The 17,239-nt window shown below is 38.3% G+C and overlaps 1 protein-coding gene across 1 annotated transcript in view; it reads left to right on the top strand.

Moving 5' to 3' along the window:
* The first annotated feature begins 382 nt into the window (after nt 1-382).
* The window catches only part of LOC106950620 (general vesicular transport factor p115-like), a 21,992-nt gene continuing 5,135 nt past the window's right edge, over nt 383-17,239 (top strand). Inside the window, exons 1-23 of the mRNA XM_015037606.1 lie at nt 383-615; nt 1,630-1,716; nt 1,804-1,868; nt 2,398-2,474; nt 2,722-2,733; nt 3,903-4,003; nt 4,092-4,194; nt 4,791-4,846; nt 4,931-5,051; nt 5,800-5,978; nt 6,081-6,221; nt 6,952-7,040; nt 7,126-7,280; nt 7,897-8,102; nt 8,205-8,225; nt 11,516-11,626; nt 12,647-12,765; nt 12,986-13,167; nt 13,255-13,376; nt 14,339-14,477; nt 14,644-14,804; nt 15,639-15,698; nt 16,864-16,962. Of these exons, the coding sequence (XP_014893092.1) occupies nt 550-615; nt 1,630-1,716; nt 1,804-1,868; nt 2,398-2,474; nt 2,722-2,733; nt 3,903-4,003; nt 4,092-4,194; nt 4,791-4,846; nt 4,931-5,051; nt 5,800-5,978; nt 6,081-6,221; nt 6,952-7,040; nt 7,126-7,280; nt 7,897-8,102; nt 8,205-8,225; nt 11,516-11,626; nt 12,647-12,765; nt 12,986-13,167; nt 13,255-13,376; nt 14,339-14,477; nt 14,644-14,804; nt 15,639-15,698; nt 16,864-16,962 (2,472 nt within the window). The 5' untranslated portion in view covers nt 383-549. The remainder of the gene's footprint in view (nt 616-1,629; nt 1,717-1,803; nt 1,869-2,397; nt 2,475-2,721; nt 2,734-3,902; nt 4,004-4,091; nt 4,195-4,790; nt 4,847-4,930; nt 5,052-5,799; nt 5,979-6,080; nt 6,222-6,951; nt 7,041-7,125; nt 7,281-7,896; nt 8,103-8,204; nt 8,226-11,515; nt 11,627-12,646; nt 12,766-12,985; nt 13,168-13,254; nt 13,377-14,338; nt 14,478-14,643; nt 14,805-15,638; nt 15,699-16,863; nt 16,963-17,239) is intronic.

The raw sequence follows: 17,239 nt of genomic DNA, 5'->3' as shown, positions 1-17,239 counted from the left end.
TCTGACCTGAGGAGTTATTAGGGAAACAAAGGCTCCCCCACCAGCGCCATTAGATGGAGAAATAATTTTAATTTGGATCATTACAAATTTTGTTACTGGTTCACTTCACAATATTCGTTAGGACTGGTAAGAAAATTAGTTCATTACCACCACTAAAGTTTTCTGAAGAGGCTTTAGTCTTTGATCATATTATAAATGAATGGGAGTTGGTTTAAAAATATTTATTTCAGAGCATAAAAGTCAAAAGAAAAAGTCTAAAAAGTCTAAAGACTGCAATATATTTTATATACCAAACCAGGTTGGAATAGCATTTTAAAAATCGATGAGTGTACTGGCCCTTTAAATAATCAGCTCCTTCAGCTGCTGATCGGCCACGTATCGCCACGTCTGCGCGCATGCGCACTGGCCTCATTTGTGTTCCGGGGCTCGGTCAGTGAAGGAAATTCGACCAAAGCCCTTCATTTCTCGTTTTTATAAACACTTTCTTGTAACTGAGGCACAAGGTTCTTCCTTTAAACACTCAGAAGCATTGGATATTTAATATTCAGGATGAATTTCTTCAGGGGAGTGATGGGAGGGCAGACTGCCGGGCCGCAACCGTCAGGAGCGGAGACGGTAGGAATGCTAATCAATTAGCTGCTTGTTCGGTCTGTGGCTCATACATTTCACCTAAAGTAAAAACACATTGCTCAATAATGTATGCACACTAACATACACTTGTCTTTTAATGTTAATCTCTATTTTTTTCTTTATATCATTCAAATTACTTATGAGAGGCAGACCTTTCTGAATCAGAAAGCTAGCCATGCTACATAGCAAAAGTAGCAAATCTGTCAGTTAGCTGTTGATGCGTGAAATTTACCTGCTAACTGACCTCAAACAGTTAAAAGCTGTGTCGAAGAAAATGGCCAAAAGAAGTTTTATATCACCAGTGTTTAATTTCTAATTCTTCATCCAAAATTCGTTTGAATCACAAACTGTATCACCAGCAGCAAAACGTTACTAAGAACTTTGATCAGATCTAGAGATGGATCAACTGGTAATTCCGCTTTGTAAACCTAAAAACACAATCAGCAGATACTTCCCTGCAGGTCTACAGCAAAGTATTGATGTGTGTTGCTGCCATAGTCTGTTCAAAGTAATGAAGCTTTTTGCGCTACATGTGCTTTTGATTTCAAAACCAATAATTGTTTGCTGACTACCATAATTATCATGTAATTATCAGATTTTATTTACAGAGCGCTTCTCATATGAGAAAGGGCATAAATTCTAAACAGAATTTAGTCAAATAATAAATAGTTATAAAAACAGAGGTTGGAGCTAGCAATCTAAATCTATAAACAATACTTAACAAAAATAGTAAATATAATGAAATAAGAGTGTATTTCTTGAAGTAGTTAAACATAAATAGGTTAACTTAAACTAAGCAGGTTTTTCAACAGAAACTGTTGATGTTTTTGTTTAAAACATCAACACCCAACTTCTCTCATCTTAAGGCTTACAGTAAGAAAATACACCCATACTTTATCAACTGCCACCAAAAGTTATTTAAATATAACACCGATACTGTTGTAGAAGAAATTAATTTATTTCACAAATCATTAGTTGTTTTTTTCTCCCTGTGATCAGATTCAGAAACTGTGTGACCGGGTCGCCTCTTCAACACTACTAGAAGATCGCAGAGATGCCGTCCGAGCGCTTAAGTCTCTCTCAAAGGTAAAAATAAAAAAAAGATCTGGTTATCTTTCTGAAAGGTACGGTGGAGTACTGTTTCCAGAAACTGAAATGTTGACCTTTTTGCAGAAATATCGTATGGAAGTTGGCACACAGGCAATGGATCACTTGATAAACATTCTGCAAACCGACAGGTATGCAAAGGTTCTGCAATATTACTGTGCATTGCAAAAATAACAGATTTTGCAGGAGGGAGGAAATAAGTGTTTGATCGAAGCTGCCACTTTTAAGGTTGTTCACATAAAACCAAGCAGTCTCAATTTGTATTCATTTGAATTAATTTTAATGTGGAGAATGATTGTCAAATGGCCTGCACTTGTATAGCGTTTTATCAAGTCCTCAGGCCTCCAAAGTGCTTCTCGCTACATTCAGTCATTCACATGCTGATTGTAGCAAACCACTGGATAGTAGCTGCCCCAGATAGGCTTCCTTTTTGCTCTTCTTTTCCCATTTTCAACTTTATTTAGTAAAAAAAAAAAATCTTCTACTGACCAAACAATGATTTTACCTACAGGCTCTTTGTAGGTTAAATGTTGACCTACAGAGAGCCTGCTTCTAGAGTTTTAGTGCAGTGTGTTGCAGCAATTGTTTATATTTGCTTGGTTTCACAATTTAGAAATGAAATGCGTTTAGTAAATGATGTTGCTCTTTTAAATTCAACAGATCTGACTCAGAAATCCTGGGATATGCTTTGGACACACTCTACAATGTAATCAGTAACGATGAGGAGGAAGAACAAGGTACTACTGGTTTCATCTCATCACACGAGGCAGAAATTGCTGCAAAGTTTCACTATTAAGCAAAACCTAGTCAGAATATTGTTCCTCCTCAGTGTTTGGCAGCTGCAGATTCAGTTTTATGTTTGCATGTGTAAAAGTGTTGAGTTGGACCACATTCAGTCTGCATCCTCTCCTCCATATATGGACCGTGACTGCGTCATGTAAAGACTCTTGTCTCTCTCTTCTCTTTCATGTGTTAACCCTACAGATGAATCAGAAGGTAAAAATATTTTACTGTGCATGATGCAAACACTTTTAACCACCAACTCCTGCCAGTTATCCATGATCCTTTTGTTTTGGATGTGGAAGGAAGTTCATTATTATTTTTGTTGGGATTTTTTACACTTTGAGCATCCTAAAAAACATTTGAATTACTCAGATGTGTTTTTATGGCATGCCTTCATGAGAATCTGTCAGCTGTGGCATAAATTAAAAGCATTTCCTCCTTCTCATCCTTCCCTCTCTGTCACAGGAAACCATGTTATGTTTGTTCATTAATGAAATAAATGCACCTTTGCTGTTGATAAATTACTAAACATGTAACCAGGTTCCCTAAAATCCAGGAAGGTGTTTGAGTTGCAACACCAACGCTTTGCTAACCCCACAGTGCTCTCTGCTGAATCTTTCCTCAAAGTTCTCAGTCTTTCTTTGTTTTTTGCAGTAAATGCTTATATTTTTCTGTAGTTAATCTTTTATTTATTCACTGCTTTGTCAAGTATTTACTTTTTCAGATCATCTCAGTTCTAAATATGTTTTGTTTTTTAAGTTATTAAAATCTGTGGATTTACAGGAACAGAAACTAAATATTTATCTGTCCACATTCCAAATATATCAACCAAATATATCCCAATATGCAGAAGGGAAACCTTCTTAGCCACGCTGTGTAGAAGGTAATATCTAGTCTTCCTATAGTTCAGCGAATCAGTACCAAGGAAAATGAATGGCACTCCTTGATTGGCTGCTTTCTAAACACCAGCCAGTAGCATGTGAAGTAGCATTGCACTTAAATATTTTAACCTCCCAAACTACATTTTTTCAGGGATGCTCTACTTGTCTGAAAAAAATCCATGAATAACTTAATTACATTCCTTAGAAAAAATCTGTGAATACTGAACCATGTAAAGTTGGTAGTCCAGTGGAGTGTGAATCTCATCCCGTATCGTCTTGGCTCAGCCACAGTTTATGACAGATCAGCACAGATCAGAACTGATATCGTTGTTCATAACTGTGGAAGAAACCTTTTTTTACGATCCATTTCCATCATGAAACCGAGCTGCTTTTTATAAACTACCACCATATTCCTTAAAGATGGGAGCTTCCAGAAAGTGTGCTTCCTCTTGGAGTATTTAAATAAAATCTTATCTGAGACGGGGAATTTCCTTTTGCCAGATGAAAACGCTCAGAAGCAGGCCGACGACCTTGGGACCCAATTCACAGAGACATTCATCCAGGACCCAGAGCATATAACCCTGCTCCTCACCATGCTAGAGGTACTGCAGTAGCAACACGCCAGCCATGTCTGAGCTGCAGAGCTGTCTGCACTTCAGTGCACTGGTTTTAATGTTTTTTGTTTTAAAGGAGTTTGACTTCCATGTGCGCTGGCCCGGCGTAAAGCTGCTTACTGCTCTCCTAAAGAACCAGGGTGTCCAGGTGCAGGGGATCATTCTCGTCAGCCCGATGGGTGAGTTTCCTCCAACGCTTCATGTTTTCACTCCCAGGCCTTTAGGAGTCACTCTTATGTTAACAAATTCCTCCTTATTTCACCCTGATTATGGCGATTAATCAATTATTTTTGCCGTTTGATGGATTGGTCTGGCGATTAATCGGGTTCAAAAATGGCACATACTACAGATTTTTTTATTTAACCACATAAGCCTGTTTTATACAGTAATAGAAGTGCATTAAAAGATGCAAATTAATAATTCAATTTCTTTTTAAATAAGAAAACAAACATTTTAATACCGAAAATGGAATACCATTCCTTTAGTAAATAGGAAGTGCGTGAAGCTAAAACTTGAGGATGTTTTGCTAAAACATGTTTGCGGACACAGATGTTTTTACCTTAAATGAGATTTGGATTAATTACTGCTCCAGATCTGTTTTTCACCAAATTGCTGATTTTGGGTTTGTTTACTCCTGTCATAGATTGCTAAATTAGTTGACGATTATTTCAATAATCCATTCATCACGATTAATCCTTTTAATTGTTCCAGCTTTACTTGAAAGCTGTTTATTCATTCATATTTGATTGAGAAATACATTTATTTCCTTCCATAGGTGTTTCCAGGTTAATGGACCTTTTGGCGGACTCGAGGGAAGTAATTCGTAATGATGTGAGTGTATTTGTGAAGTTCTTCAGAAAGTAGATGTCTGAACGGATCTGTGACAGCTGCTAAATGCTGTTTGCTCTCCGTTAGGGCTTATTGCTGCTTCAGCAGCTGACCAAAGGCAACGCAGCCATTCAGAAGATCGTGGCGTTTGAGAACGCCTTCGAACGTCTGCTGGATATCATCACAGAAGAAGGCAGCAGTGATGGAGGTGAAAAGACTACTGAACGGTTAAAGTTGGTTGTTGTTCCATATAATGACATATTTTCAGTAGAAATACATCATTGGTAGGCATAAGTACATATAGGCAAAAATGAATGTTTCATTGTGACTTGTTCTTTCACCAGTAACGTCTCAAACATTTAGGAGAGGGATCTTTGAATTATAATAATAATAAAAATCATGCACCTAGGCTTATTTTATACCTTGGATGTTATCCTTTTATTTGCTTTTGTAGATCAGTCTTGAGCATAAGAATTTGGCTTTTTTCACCAAGATAGTTTACAAAAATAAAGTATTTAAAGGCACAATGAGCATCAGTTTTATATTTTAAAATGGTCTTGCTTTTTGCACACATTCAAACCAGCATCTGATGTGGATGTTTTTTGTAAAAAAGTAAATGTTTTTTGTAAAAAGTACCAGAGTAAAACAAAAAAAAAAAACTCTGGTCATTTAGCTTTAAAAAAATCAAGGATTTGCCAGTGTTGTCAACACACCAAACAATTTAGCACAGAACCCATTTAAATTGTATTTTTGGGCACAATTTGTTTAGTTAAATCTTCAAAAATCTCACCAAGTTGATTCATGCTAATTGTACAGCTGGAAATGAGGGGCCAAATGTCAAACAGGAACTTTGAATTTTCCTCAGAAAGCCCAGAAGCTGTTGATAAAATGACTTGAAGCCAGACATCTTGGAGGCTCCTCTTCATTTCCTGATCCGTTGTCGTCTCTGTGTCCAGGCATCGTGGTTGAGGATTGTTTGCTGTTGCTTCTGAACCTGCTGAAGAACAACAGCTCCAACCAGAACTTCTTCAAGGAGGGCTCCTACATCCAGAGGATGAAGCCGTGGTTCGAAGTCGGGGACGATAACTCCGGCTGGTCAGCACAGAAAGTCACAAACCTCCACCTCATGCTGCAGGTAGCGCACAAACTGTTGCTTTCAATCTAAATTAGCAACCAGATTAGATTTAGCAGCACATATGACTGTTTTTTATAAATATTTTTTTTAACATTATCCCAGCTGGTGCGAGTGATGGTGTCACCTGTGAACTCACCTGGAGCCACAGCCAGCTGTCAGAAGTGCATGTATCAGTGTGGCCTGTTGCAGCAGCTGTGTACCATCCTCATGGCGACCGGTGTCCCTGCTGACATCCTCACAGAGGTAATAATCCCAACAGGACTCTCAGATTACACATTCATAACCCCACCTGGCAAAACTATGTGACATTTACCATGTTGTGACAAGGCCTGCCATGAAAAATTACTTTAGTAACCGATTTAAAATATTTCTAAAGTGGCACAACAAAATCAGTGTTTTTGATTGTAGAAAAATCACAAAAATAGTTGCAAAATCCTTGAGGGACAGATGGATGGTGATAAATTATGTTTTGAGACCATTTTCTAGTAATTTGTTGGTAATGGCATGTAAGTACACCCTCTCAAAGACCAATAAACTTTCATATTGTAAAGAACACTTACGACTGGAGCTGGAAGATATTTTAAATATTCAAAATACAAAAAAACAAAAATGATAACTTAAATGGGGGAAAAAACCTCCTTAAAACCAAAACCATAAATAAAATTAAAAAACAAAATTACTCTTCAAGAAATAATCAGAATTTTAATTTAATATGCGATTAATTGATTAATTGCGACAGCCTTAACTGTGCTTTGAGATATTTTGTGTCTGTAGATGTGCAACGTTGCAGTTACAACTAGTTCTGTTTATTCTACGGTGTGAATGCACATGCTTGCCACACTTTTCAGATCCAAGTTGGTCCTTTGCATCAAATCCCAATAAAATACCTTGAATTTTCCATTAATAACATGACTGAAATGTGAAGACGTTCCAAAACGTTTCCAAGTTCTGATTCGTGTGTTTTTCCTTTCAGACAATAAACACAGTTTCTGAGGTCATCAGGGGGTCACAGGTCAACCAGGACTACTTTGCTTCTGTCAATGCCCCGTCGAACCCTCCGAGGTAAACGCAGCCGCCATGTTTTGAAGCTTCCACCCGCTTCTGACTGGTTTTCCTTCAGGGATGTGTTGGGATGTTTGTGTTTCAGGCCGGCCATCGTGGTTCTGCTGATGTCCATGGTGAACGAGAGGCAGCCGTTCGTGCTGCGCTGCGCCGTCCTCTACTGCTTCCAGTGCTTCCTTTTCAAGAACCAGAAAGGTCAGGGGGAGATTGTCGCAACCCTGCTGCCCTCCACCATCGACGGTACGTTTCCTGTTCACATCCTTCGTGGTTCGACCTAGGACAGTGGTTGATTGTTAGACTTTTGCTGAGGTAGATACGATTGGTGGAGAAGATCGGCTCCACATGTAAGTATCAGCCCATCACCGATCTCCCAAAATGAAGGAAATCAGCTGGCCGATGAATTGGCGCATCCCTAGTTCAAAGTGCTTTACATCATATAAACATCACATTGTCAACAATTGAGAAAAACCAGTAACATGCATTACATTTTGTCAAATGCCATCATTAAAATCATCAATTCTTTGGTAAAAGACCAAAGAGCCACTTCTCTTGCTGGAGTTTGTTTTGGTTGTATCTACCCAGAATTCCCTGCGCTGCAGTCCATTTCCTGTTTTTGAAGCAGCCTCCGGTCCACTTGCGTTCACATATGCATTCAAACCACCAGAGTCCACTTCTGCCGAACTGGGATAGAGGGTTTTTAGGCTAACCAGAGTTGATGTTTTTGGTCGATTGGGGATTCACACCTCCCGATCTGAACCAGACTTCCAAGACAAACGGACTGGAGTTTGATTAAAGTGGACCAAACAGGGCTGGTGTGAACACACCCTTACTCATTCTTCCTCTTTGTTTCCTGCAGCTAACTCCATCTCAGCCGGCCAGCTGCTGTGCGGCGGCCTGTTCTCGGCGGACTCTATGTCTAACTGGTGTGCGGCCGTGGCTTTAGCTCACACGCTGCAGGACAACCTGACCCAGAAGGAGCAGCTGCTCAGGGTGCAGCTCGCCACCAGCCTGGGCAAGCCACCAGTCTCACTGCTGCAGCAGTGCACCAACATCCTGTCTCAGGTAGAGAACGCCTCCTGCCTTCGCCTCTTTCAGGCTGGGTGCTTCTGGGTAGCGTAGCTGTAACTCTGAAATGCGAAGCTCAATGAAGTTGTGGTTTTTCAGGGAGATAAGATCGTCCGGCGGGTGAGTAAAGTGCCTCTGCAGTGTGTATGTGTGTGTTTTTGAGTCTTTGGGTGGTCGTTTTTGGCTTGGTCTGAATAGTAGGGGTCTCTGGGTTCCCACATGTTGGTGAAACTTGCTTCCCTTTAACCTTTTAGCGCCCTGCTTTGCCCCTAATGTAAAGCCTCGTTAGTGTAACACAGACGTTTTGGTTGCATTGACTGACCACAGAAACGCACAGAAATCAAGAGAGGTAGACAGGAGAGCAACAGAAACTACTGCTGCTGCTGGTTGTTGTCGTCCTAACAGCTGAATTGACATGACGCCGACTTCGCCCTCATGTGGACGTAGCGCAATCCTCCATCAATCATTCCAGGGCGGTTTTCATCAGCTGACCAATTGACGGTCCCAATTTGCCTGGAAGTAGACGCACCGCTTATCTGAAGGAGCTGACCTTCAACAACATTACTAATGCTTATCATAGCAAACACGCTGAAGTCAGAGACAATTTGAGGAAAATAATAGGAAATCATGGCCAATTAGAGGGTGGATTGCCATTTCTTAGGTTTCAAAAACCCAAACAGAGTCTGGAGTAACGCAAGAAATGGATCAATTCCTTCAGCCGACCTCATGTCCGGTTGAATGAAGCTGTGATCAACAGCAGCTGCCACATGTTCATCTGAATGAAGGTAACTGGCAGTAAACATCCAATTTTTTTGTCTTAGCGACACTTATTGATAGTCAAATCAAAGATTATTAAGCGAAGGTAGTCATGCTTGATTTTATGTGTGTAGATTTCAATGTTGGCTCTATGGCAGCATGTAAACGTGCTGCAGTAACTGCAGTATTTACATTTGAGCACCGTTCTATGCTACTGTTTATTTTTTGTGCATTTTCCTGATGGCAGATTTTCACAAGCCGGTTTCATTAAATTATTACTCACCCATTTTCTACGTGTAAAATGCGTTCACACTCTCATCCAGTGAGGCGTTATGTCCCTCATCATTTTTCCTCTTAGGCTTTATCGTTGATTTCTCTGTTGTTTCTCGATAAAAACTTTATAGACCTGATATACGACTTCTTTTTTTATTTATTTTCTGGGCCTTCATCTTTGACTCAGTGTTGGCTGGTAAGGCAAAAATTACTCAAAGCATGTCTTTGGTACCACATTAAGTTCCACTACCTCTGCTATTACAACACTGTTTGTTAGGGGTTTGCTTTACTTTCTCATGGGGGCGGAGTCGGCATCATGTCAGTTGTCTCTGTGCTACCAGCTCTGAGGAAGTTTGTGCTGTGGCTAATCTGGGGTCTTTTCCTCTTCAAGTTAGGAGCTTTTACTGTTATTGTTCTTAATTATACAAGTCTTTTTTTCACAAGTTACTTTTTAAATTCCAGTAGGGTCCAACAGAACCTTTGTGGGAAAAAGCACTTCTCTTCATTAACTTGATTTTGACTGTTATGCAAATTAAGACCTTTTATACACTGGTGCTTTCACTGACCAGAAGATACAAACAAATACAAATTTATAAATGCTAAACCTTCACAACACACTAAATCTGCAAAGTCTGTTTTAAACATCTGCCTGACAAATGACGTTCTTTTTAGTCTGCAGTATTTCCGTCCTGGGAACTCATCGTATTTGTCTAACGCCTTCGCTGTCGCCTCAGTAGACATGTTGGATGATGAGGTCACATGTTAGCAAACGAAGCTGAAATAAAACTGATTTAATATTTAAAATGTCAATCAAAAGAACCAAAATACAAAGTTATGTACAGATTCTGATATTTTAAAGGTTAAAATGAAAAATTAATAACATCATTCAAAAATAACAAATTCAATTAGAAAAATAACTTTTCCAAATTGTTTTTTTCAATTAAAAACTAGCACTTACAGAAGGTAGTGTACATTAATAAGGCAGGGTAACGTATGTAAATTTTTATGGTGTTGACTTTACTTGAAATAGTTCAGCAGGTAACCAAACAAAGCTGGTGTATAAACAAGAGGTCTCACTTTCACATAAACTGTGTTCCTTTGTCTCTCTGGTGCATTTTTGGTTAAAACCAACTGATTTCTTTCTGAGAAACACAATGGTTCAAAAAGTCAGACTAGCTGCGATATGACCGTTCTGACTGCAGACGCGTTGAAAATGACTGGACACATATCAGAATTAATACCACTATGGAAGTGGCAAAAATCTTTTTTTTTTTTTTTTTTTGTGGTGAAAAGATCAGCATGGGGTCGTTCAAACTGCCGTGAAAAAATCAGATTTTGGTCAGATTTGCGCAACCTAGATTCTGGAAATTAAAAAAAAAATCTATATTTTGCTGCTATTTTGATTAAAATAAAAGTTAATTCTGATCGTCCACATGAAATAAACTGATTTGAGTTTTTGTTTTTGGCCTTTAAACTTGGAACACGTCATAGTTTGCTTTTTTGATTCTTGTTTCATTTTTCTGTTTCCTCATTTTTTGCATTTCGTCACATTTGGAGACTAAAGCTGAGAAGGTGACTTTTCAAAGTTGTTGTATTACTTAAAGCAGATAAGTTTTATTTTCCCCTCTGCTCTTCCGTTGCTCAGATTGTCGTTAATTACGCTTGTCTACCATCGTTTTCACAGCAGGAAACATGTTTCTTCTCGTCGTAAGGCATGCTGAGCATTTTTAATGCATCAGGATGCAGCTTATACAACATTTTTTATTTTTACATCACTGCACCTTTTTCACTACAGCTTCTTTTCTGCTTAAAATATACTACTACTTGGGGAAAAAACAGATTTTAATAGGATTGAATTGATTCCTTTCTGAAAAGCATATTTAGTTGATTTTGTTTTGCATGTTTTGCTACAAATTAAACATTCAGCTTTAATTTGCAAAACAATAAAATTTTGAATTTGTGATTCTTTTTAAATGAGTTTTGCCCTGCAGGCCTGCATGCTAACCTGTTTTAACTAATTATAACCATATTAACAGTGGATGCCTTTTGAAGCATTGCTTTGATACATTAACCCAATCCTGGAAACTGAAAAAACAAACATTAAAACTTTTTGCTCATTTAGTCACATTGTTTTTTACCTCCTTTATGTCAGGATAATAAATTGGATTATTTTTTAAAAATTATTATTTTATACTTGTTTTTGGGGTTTATTTTGCTACTCTGTCCATTTTTTAAGAAATATATCCTCCTGTTACTTGAAAGCCTTCAATTTGATCACATTTCCTTACGAAGAAGTGTTTTTAGAACAAAATGGTGGGATTGTTCTTCGGCAGCTCGCTGATGTTTGTAAACGTTTGCTTCCTCTTCCTCTCTTTCTGCAGGGCAGCAAAGTACAGACCAGGGTGGGCCTTCTCATGCTGCTCTGCACGTGGATCAGCAACTGTCCCATCGCTGTCACACACTTCCTGCACAACCAGGAAAATGTTCCCTTCGTATCCTTCATTTCAAACGCCTTTGCTGCTTTTCACTCGGATCTGCTGCTCAGTCTGTGGCATGTTGGGTTCGCCTGGACAGGTTTTATAGGCATTGTAAAGTAACAGGGATTGGTGAAACATGAATGGTACTGTACATGCAGAGCTTCTGAACTAGGAAAATGTATCTGTTATTCCAAGTAGGAATGAAACAATCTGATTAATCGTGAGGAATCAATTATTGAAATAACCGTTAACTAATTTAGTAACCCAGACTCTAAAAAGGCCGTTTGCTGAAAGAAAACGTATTCAGAGCAGTAATTAAGCCAAAATTAGACAAAAATATATACACATTTTACATTTAAGATGTAAAAAAAACTCATCATGTGGCAGTTTTAGCTTCCCCTGGGTCAATTTTTGTAAAAAAAAAAAAAAAAAAACTTTAAAGAATCTCCTGTAAGCACCTTTTGCTATCCACTTATTAATCTGTTAATCCAAAATTAATCACCAGATTCTTCCTACACTTCCTTAACTGTATTAATGTTAAGTCGAGCAGAAATGACTGAACTTTTCACTTGCTGATGTTAGAAGTTTGAATCCTTTGCTACAAATCATCAAGCTTAAAGGAATGCTATGCTGTTGCATTTTAGGCAGTAAAATGTTTTTTGTATTTAAATAGGAATTTAATTCATTTGGATCTTTTAATACATTTCTAATATTGTATAAATATGTAATAAAATAAAAAAACTGCAGAATATGCCAGTTTTTTATCTAATTAATGGTCAGAATACTTAATAAAATAATCCTTTGCAGCATTAATTTCTACAAAAAAATAAATTATGATAGCGGAGACCTGGCTGCATAAAAGATGTCAAAGCTTTATTTGTTGCTCTAATTATTTAAAAAATAAAAACAAACAGAAAATGCCTCCAAAATTATCCAAAGTTATGCAAGAATAAGTTTAATTTGTTTGAAATGTCCCCGTTAACCTGCGGCAGTGCTCATCCTGAGGGTTGGTCCTTGACGTTGGGGCTGCTGCAGCTGACGGCTCAAATCTCAGAGAATCTGGGAGAAGACGAACGGCTCGTCCAGGGTCTGTGCGCTCTCCTGCTCGGGATCTGCATCTACTATAACGACAACTCACTGGAAAACTACACCAAGTAAGTGTCCCTGTGTCAGAGAACGAACACGATGAGCTGTCTTCTCAGAAGGACTGAATGCAAATGTTACCTTTTCCATGTCTATTATCGGCTATCGACAGTCCAGAAAGTTACTGGTTAGCAAATTTGTCCCAAAAATAACCTGGTAAGATTTTTTGTTTTGTTGCAGTGGAGTGTTCCTTTAAAACAACCTGCTCAGAGTTTTCATTTTCTCGTTCAGGGAGAAGCTAAAGCAGCTGATCGAGAAGCGCATCGGGAAGGAAAACTTTGTGGAGAAGCTCGGTTTCATCACCAAACATGAGCTGTATTCGCGGGCGGCGCTGAAGCCGCAGCCCATTTTCCCGTCTCCGGAACAGATGCTGTTCGACCACGAGTTCACCAGGCTGCTCAAAGAGCTGGAAGGTCCGTCCTCACTGCAGACCGGCCCTTCTGGAAGGTTTTTATTCAACCAGACAGAAGAGATGCAGATTCTCTTTCTGCTGCACACAGGTCTGATAACCAAAGCTGTCCACAAGTCCAGTGAGGAGGAGAAGAAGGAAGAGGAGGTGAAGAAGACATTGGAGCAACATGATAACATTGTAACTCAGTACAAAGAGTTGATCAGAGAACAGGTAACTCCTGAAATCTATAAACAAATCACTGCAAAAATACAAAATCTTACCAAGTAATTGTGGTCTAGTTTCTCAGCACACTTTAAATAAGACAAAACTAAGTTAGAAATAGGAGGTTTGTTTAAGTCAATAATTCTGTATTATTGAGAAAAAAATAATATGGAATAAGTACTTAGAAGTACTTATTCCATTGGCATTTTCACTTTTGGGAAAAATGTTTTGCTGTAAGTGAAATAATCATCCAGGGAACTAGAACTTCATCAATATCAAGTAATTATTGACCTCAAGCTCCTGTAGGCCCTTTGCATGTTGTTGTTTACATCCAGAAACAGACGATTCTTTGGCCATTGTGCTGCTGCAGGGGAACAATCCTTTTAAAATGAAACTTGGAGATGTAAATATTAATTTAGTGCAGTGCGCACACAAAGGGAAAAATAACGCAGAAAAACCGTTGAACAACTCAAAACCGCTGGTATTCTTTTTTTGTCACACTCTGTGTCAGCTACGCTACACACAGACTCGTTGCCATAGCAACTGACAACCACGGCACTATATACATCAAGATCCAGACATTTCCCACACAAAGAACAGAACATTTGGTCCGTTACAGTTTCATGTTTTTAGGCTTGGTGTTTATTTTGCGGTTAATAATAAGTGATGCTGTGTTAGATTAGCTACTTGCTGCTATTAGCTAATCTACCACAGCAGTAGATTAGCTCATCTAAGCTCCTGCTCTACTGATGATCTGTCAGAGCTGGTGTTTTGGATGCCTTTTTTTATTTTTGCTGCCAGGGATCTATATCTTGCTGAAAAGTTACTTATAAGTTAATTTTGTCTTATTTATTTGTACTAAGATATTTTCACTAGAAACTATATGAAAATTACTTGGTAAGATTTATTGTTTTTGCCTCAGGTGTTTTTTCTTTGCCAGCATGTTGAGTCTCTTTGTATTTGATGATCAGGACGCTCAGATTCAGGAGCTGAAGGAGAAAGTTTCATCGATGACGACTCAGACCGAACAGCTGCAGGCTACAGTCAGTCAGCAGCAGTCTCAGATTCAGCAGCACAAAGACCAGTACAACATCCTGAAACTCAAGCTAGGTGGGTCCGTCTGTTGGTGTCTAAATGAGGAGGATCATGGTCTGTCTCTACCTGATTTTAGTCAGAATCAAATTTAATAAGCTTAATTCATGCTCCTGAACATAAAATCATATTTTTCATCTGAAGGAACATAATTTGTCTGACAGTTTTTGGTCTTTGTGTTCAGGTAAGGAAAACCAGAGTCAGTCTAGCCAGGGGGACACTCAGTTGAACGGGCTGCAGACGGAGGAGCTTTCTCAGCTCAGGGAGGAGCTGGAGGAGCTCCGGAGGCAACAGACGCTCCTGCAGACGCAGCTCAGCGAGAAAGATGCACTAATCGACAGCCTGGTCAGTAGCATGGCGCTGCTCAGCTGTTCTAAAGACCTTAAATTTTTCATTTTGCATCTTCTATTTGTGTTATTTCATTACACCATCAACAGTAGCTGATGTCATTGTGAGGATCTGACACCTTTAGCAGTGGCTGTCGATGTTAGCAGGAGCTAACGCCATTAGCTAAGGCCATTAGCGCGAGCTAACGCAAAATCAAACTAAATTGGAAGGTAATGAGTGGATGTTTAAGTGATATTGAAGCATTCTTTAAGTCTTTGTAATGCCCTGTTGTAAACAGTTTGAGTTAGAAACTAGAGCTTCAAACTCTTGGATTGCCATTTCCAAGCAGCATCTGCACACATGCTGGATTTTCCATCTGAGTCTCTCCTTTTTCTGTTTGGGCCACCTCAATTTCTATTTCATTTCTGCTTTTCCTTCATTTCGGTCTGAACGAAACCCGTCGATCAGAAATGACTGCTCCGACTGGACAGAGCTAGCGCCGTAGCACCTAGCATACGTCTATACAGAATGAATTTCAGCGTAAACAAAATGACTATTTTTTATTTATATAAACTAAAAGGCCTTAAGTATTTTTTACCGCACTGTTTTTTTAAAATAATTTTTTACTGAAATTCTAATGTTAAAACTAATCATGGATCCTTTTAAAGCTGTGGCAGCAACTAGGCAACATTAATTAGTTTAAAATAGGATTTACATAATTTCCCAACCTGGATGTGTATTAAAAAGAAAAATCTTTACATTTGCATCATATTAGTCATATTTGTGTGCAGCTCTGCATGTGGAGTTAACATGATTTTTAAATGGGGTTTTTTTTGTGTGTTTTTAATACAGAAGTCGGCAGCAAAAGCAGCTGAGTGTCCAGCAGGATCAGACAACACTGAGCTTCTCCAGGTGGGATTCATGACCTCAACTTCCACCTCTTCACCAACGTCAGCTTTACTTTAGAACAGGGGTGTCCAAAGTGGGTCCTGGAGGGCCTGGCATCCTGCATGTTTTAGTTCTCTCCCTGGCTTAATGCACCTGGATCAAATGATGGCTCATTAGAGGCCTAAGCAGAACATTGACTTGCTGAGGAGATTGTTACAACCACTAAGGAGAGAACTAAAACATGCAGGATGCCGGCCCTCGACTTTGGGCACCCCTGCTTTAGAAGGAAAACCTTAATCTCAGGAAGTAAAAGAAGCTCTTATGAACTTCATTTATTTCATCCCTACTAGTTGCAGGTCCCTGCATTTGATTGTCTTCTGGTTGAAACATTCAGCAAAAACAACTAAAAATATATAACACAGATCGATCACATACATTCAAAATAAAAATAAAGTTCAAAACAAACGAATGATGCTGCTTGAAAACCCACGAAAGGACATTTACTTCCATATGTTAAGCAACAATTATACGGGAAAAACACATTAGATTAATAAGAATGATTCAGTATCGCTGTCAAGCAATTAATCAATAACATCATAAATTAACATGAAGAATGAAAGTGAATAATTTTGAATTACTGAGTTACTTCATTTAATTTCCTTTTAGGATCAATAAAGTATTTTGGAATTGAATTTGATATTTTCTGAAGTGAAATTTTTTTTAGACTGACTTCATACTGCATTTTATTTATGATTTTATTTTGGATATTTAAAATATTTTCCATTTCCGGTGTTTAAATGTTCTTTACAAAATTTAAGTTTATAAGTCTGTGACAGGCAATTATGCCATTATCAATATATTCCTTTAAAATCACGATAACAATATTATCGTTTTTCCCCAATAATCACTGGAACAATTTATCATCGTTCCAGGCCTAGTAGTTGTTTTTTCTAAATACTTTCTTAAATTCATTCTTCTGATGTATCTCTAATACATTTTTCAGTAAATTATTCCATCTACAGAAAATTTGATTGACCTTTTGGAAATATAAATCTACCTTTGATTGTATGTCTAATTTGATAATAAAAAACAAATTACAATATATAATCTTTCACCATTTTGAACTTATGTTTCTTTTGAGTGATGTTTTAAAATGAACCTGAGTTTTGTCTTTATTTCTGTGTTGCAGGAACTGGAGGCATTAAAGAACCAGGTTCAGACCCATTTGGCAGAAATCAGCCACCTGAAGGCCGAGAGGCAGGAGCTGCTGAGGAGAGCGGAAGCAGGGGTAAAGGTCATCAAAAATTATAACGATGTGACGTTCAGGACGCAAAAACACCAAATCTTACCAAGTATTTCTGTCTGGGTTCTAGTGCAAACATCTTAATACGCTCGAAATAAGACTATGGGGCCCCAGAAAGCTGAAAGTGAAGTTTATGGGATTCAATGTTTTTCATTTTTGCCATCTTACATTTTTTGTCATAATTTTTGTTTTTTGTTGTTCAGTATTTTTTTATACAAGTTAAAATAATTATTTCTGATTCTCATTTTCTTATTGGCTGCTG

The sequence above is a fragment of the Poecilia latipinna genome, unplaced genomic scaffold (genome assembly GCF_001443285.1).
Source record: "Poecilia latipinna isolate Pla-1442-1.1 unplaced genomic scaffold, P_latipinna-1.0 Scaffold412, whole genome shotgun sequence".
Lineage (NCBI taxonomy): Eukaryota > Metazoa > Chordata > Actinopteri > Cyprinodontiformes > Poeciliidae > Poecilia > Poecilia latipinna.
Note: the sequence above shows the minus strand (reverse complement) of the source record. Positions and strands in the feature narration are given on the sequence as shown.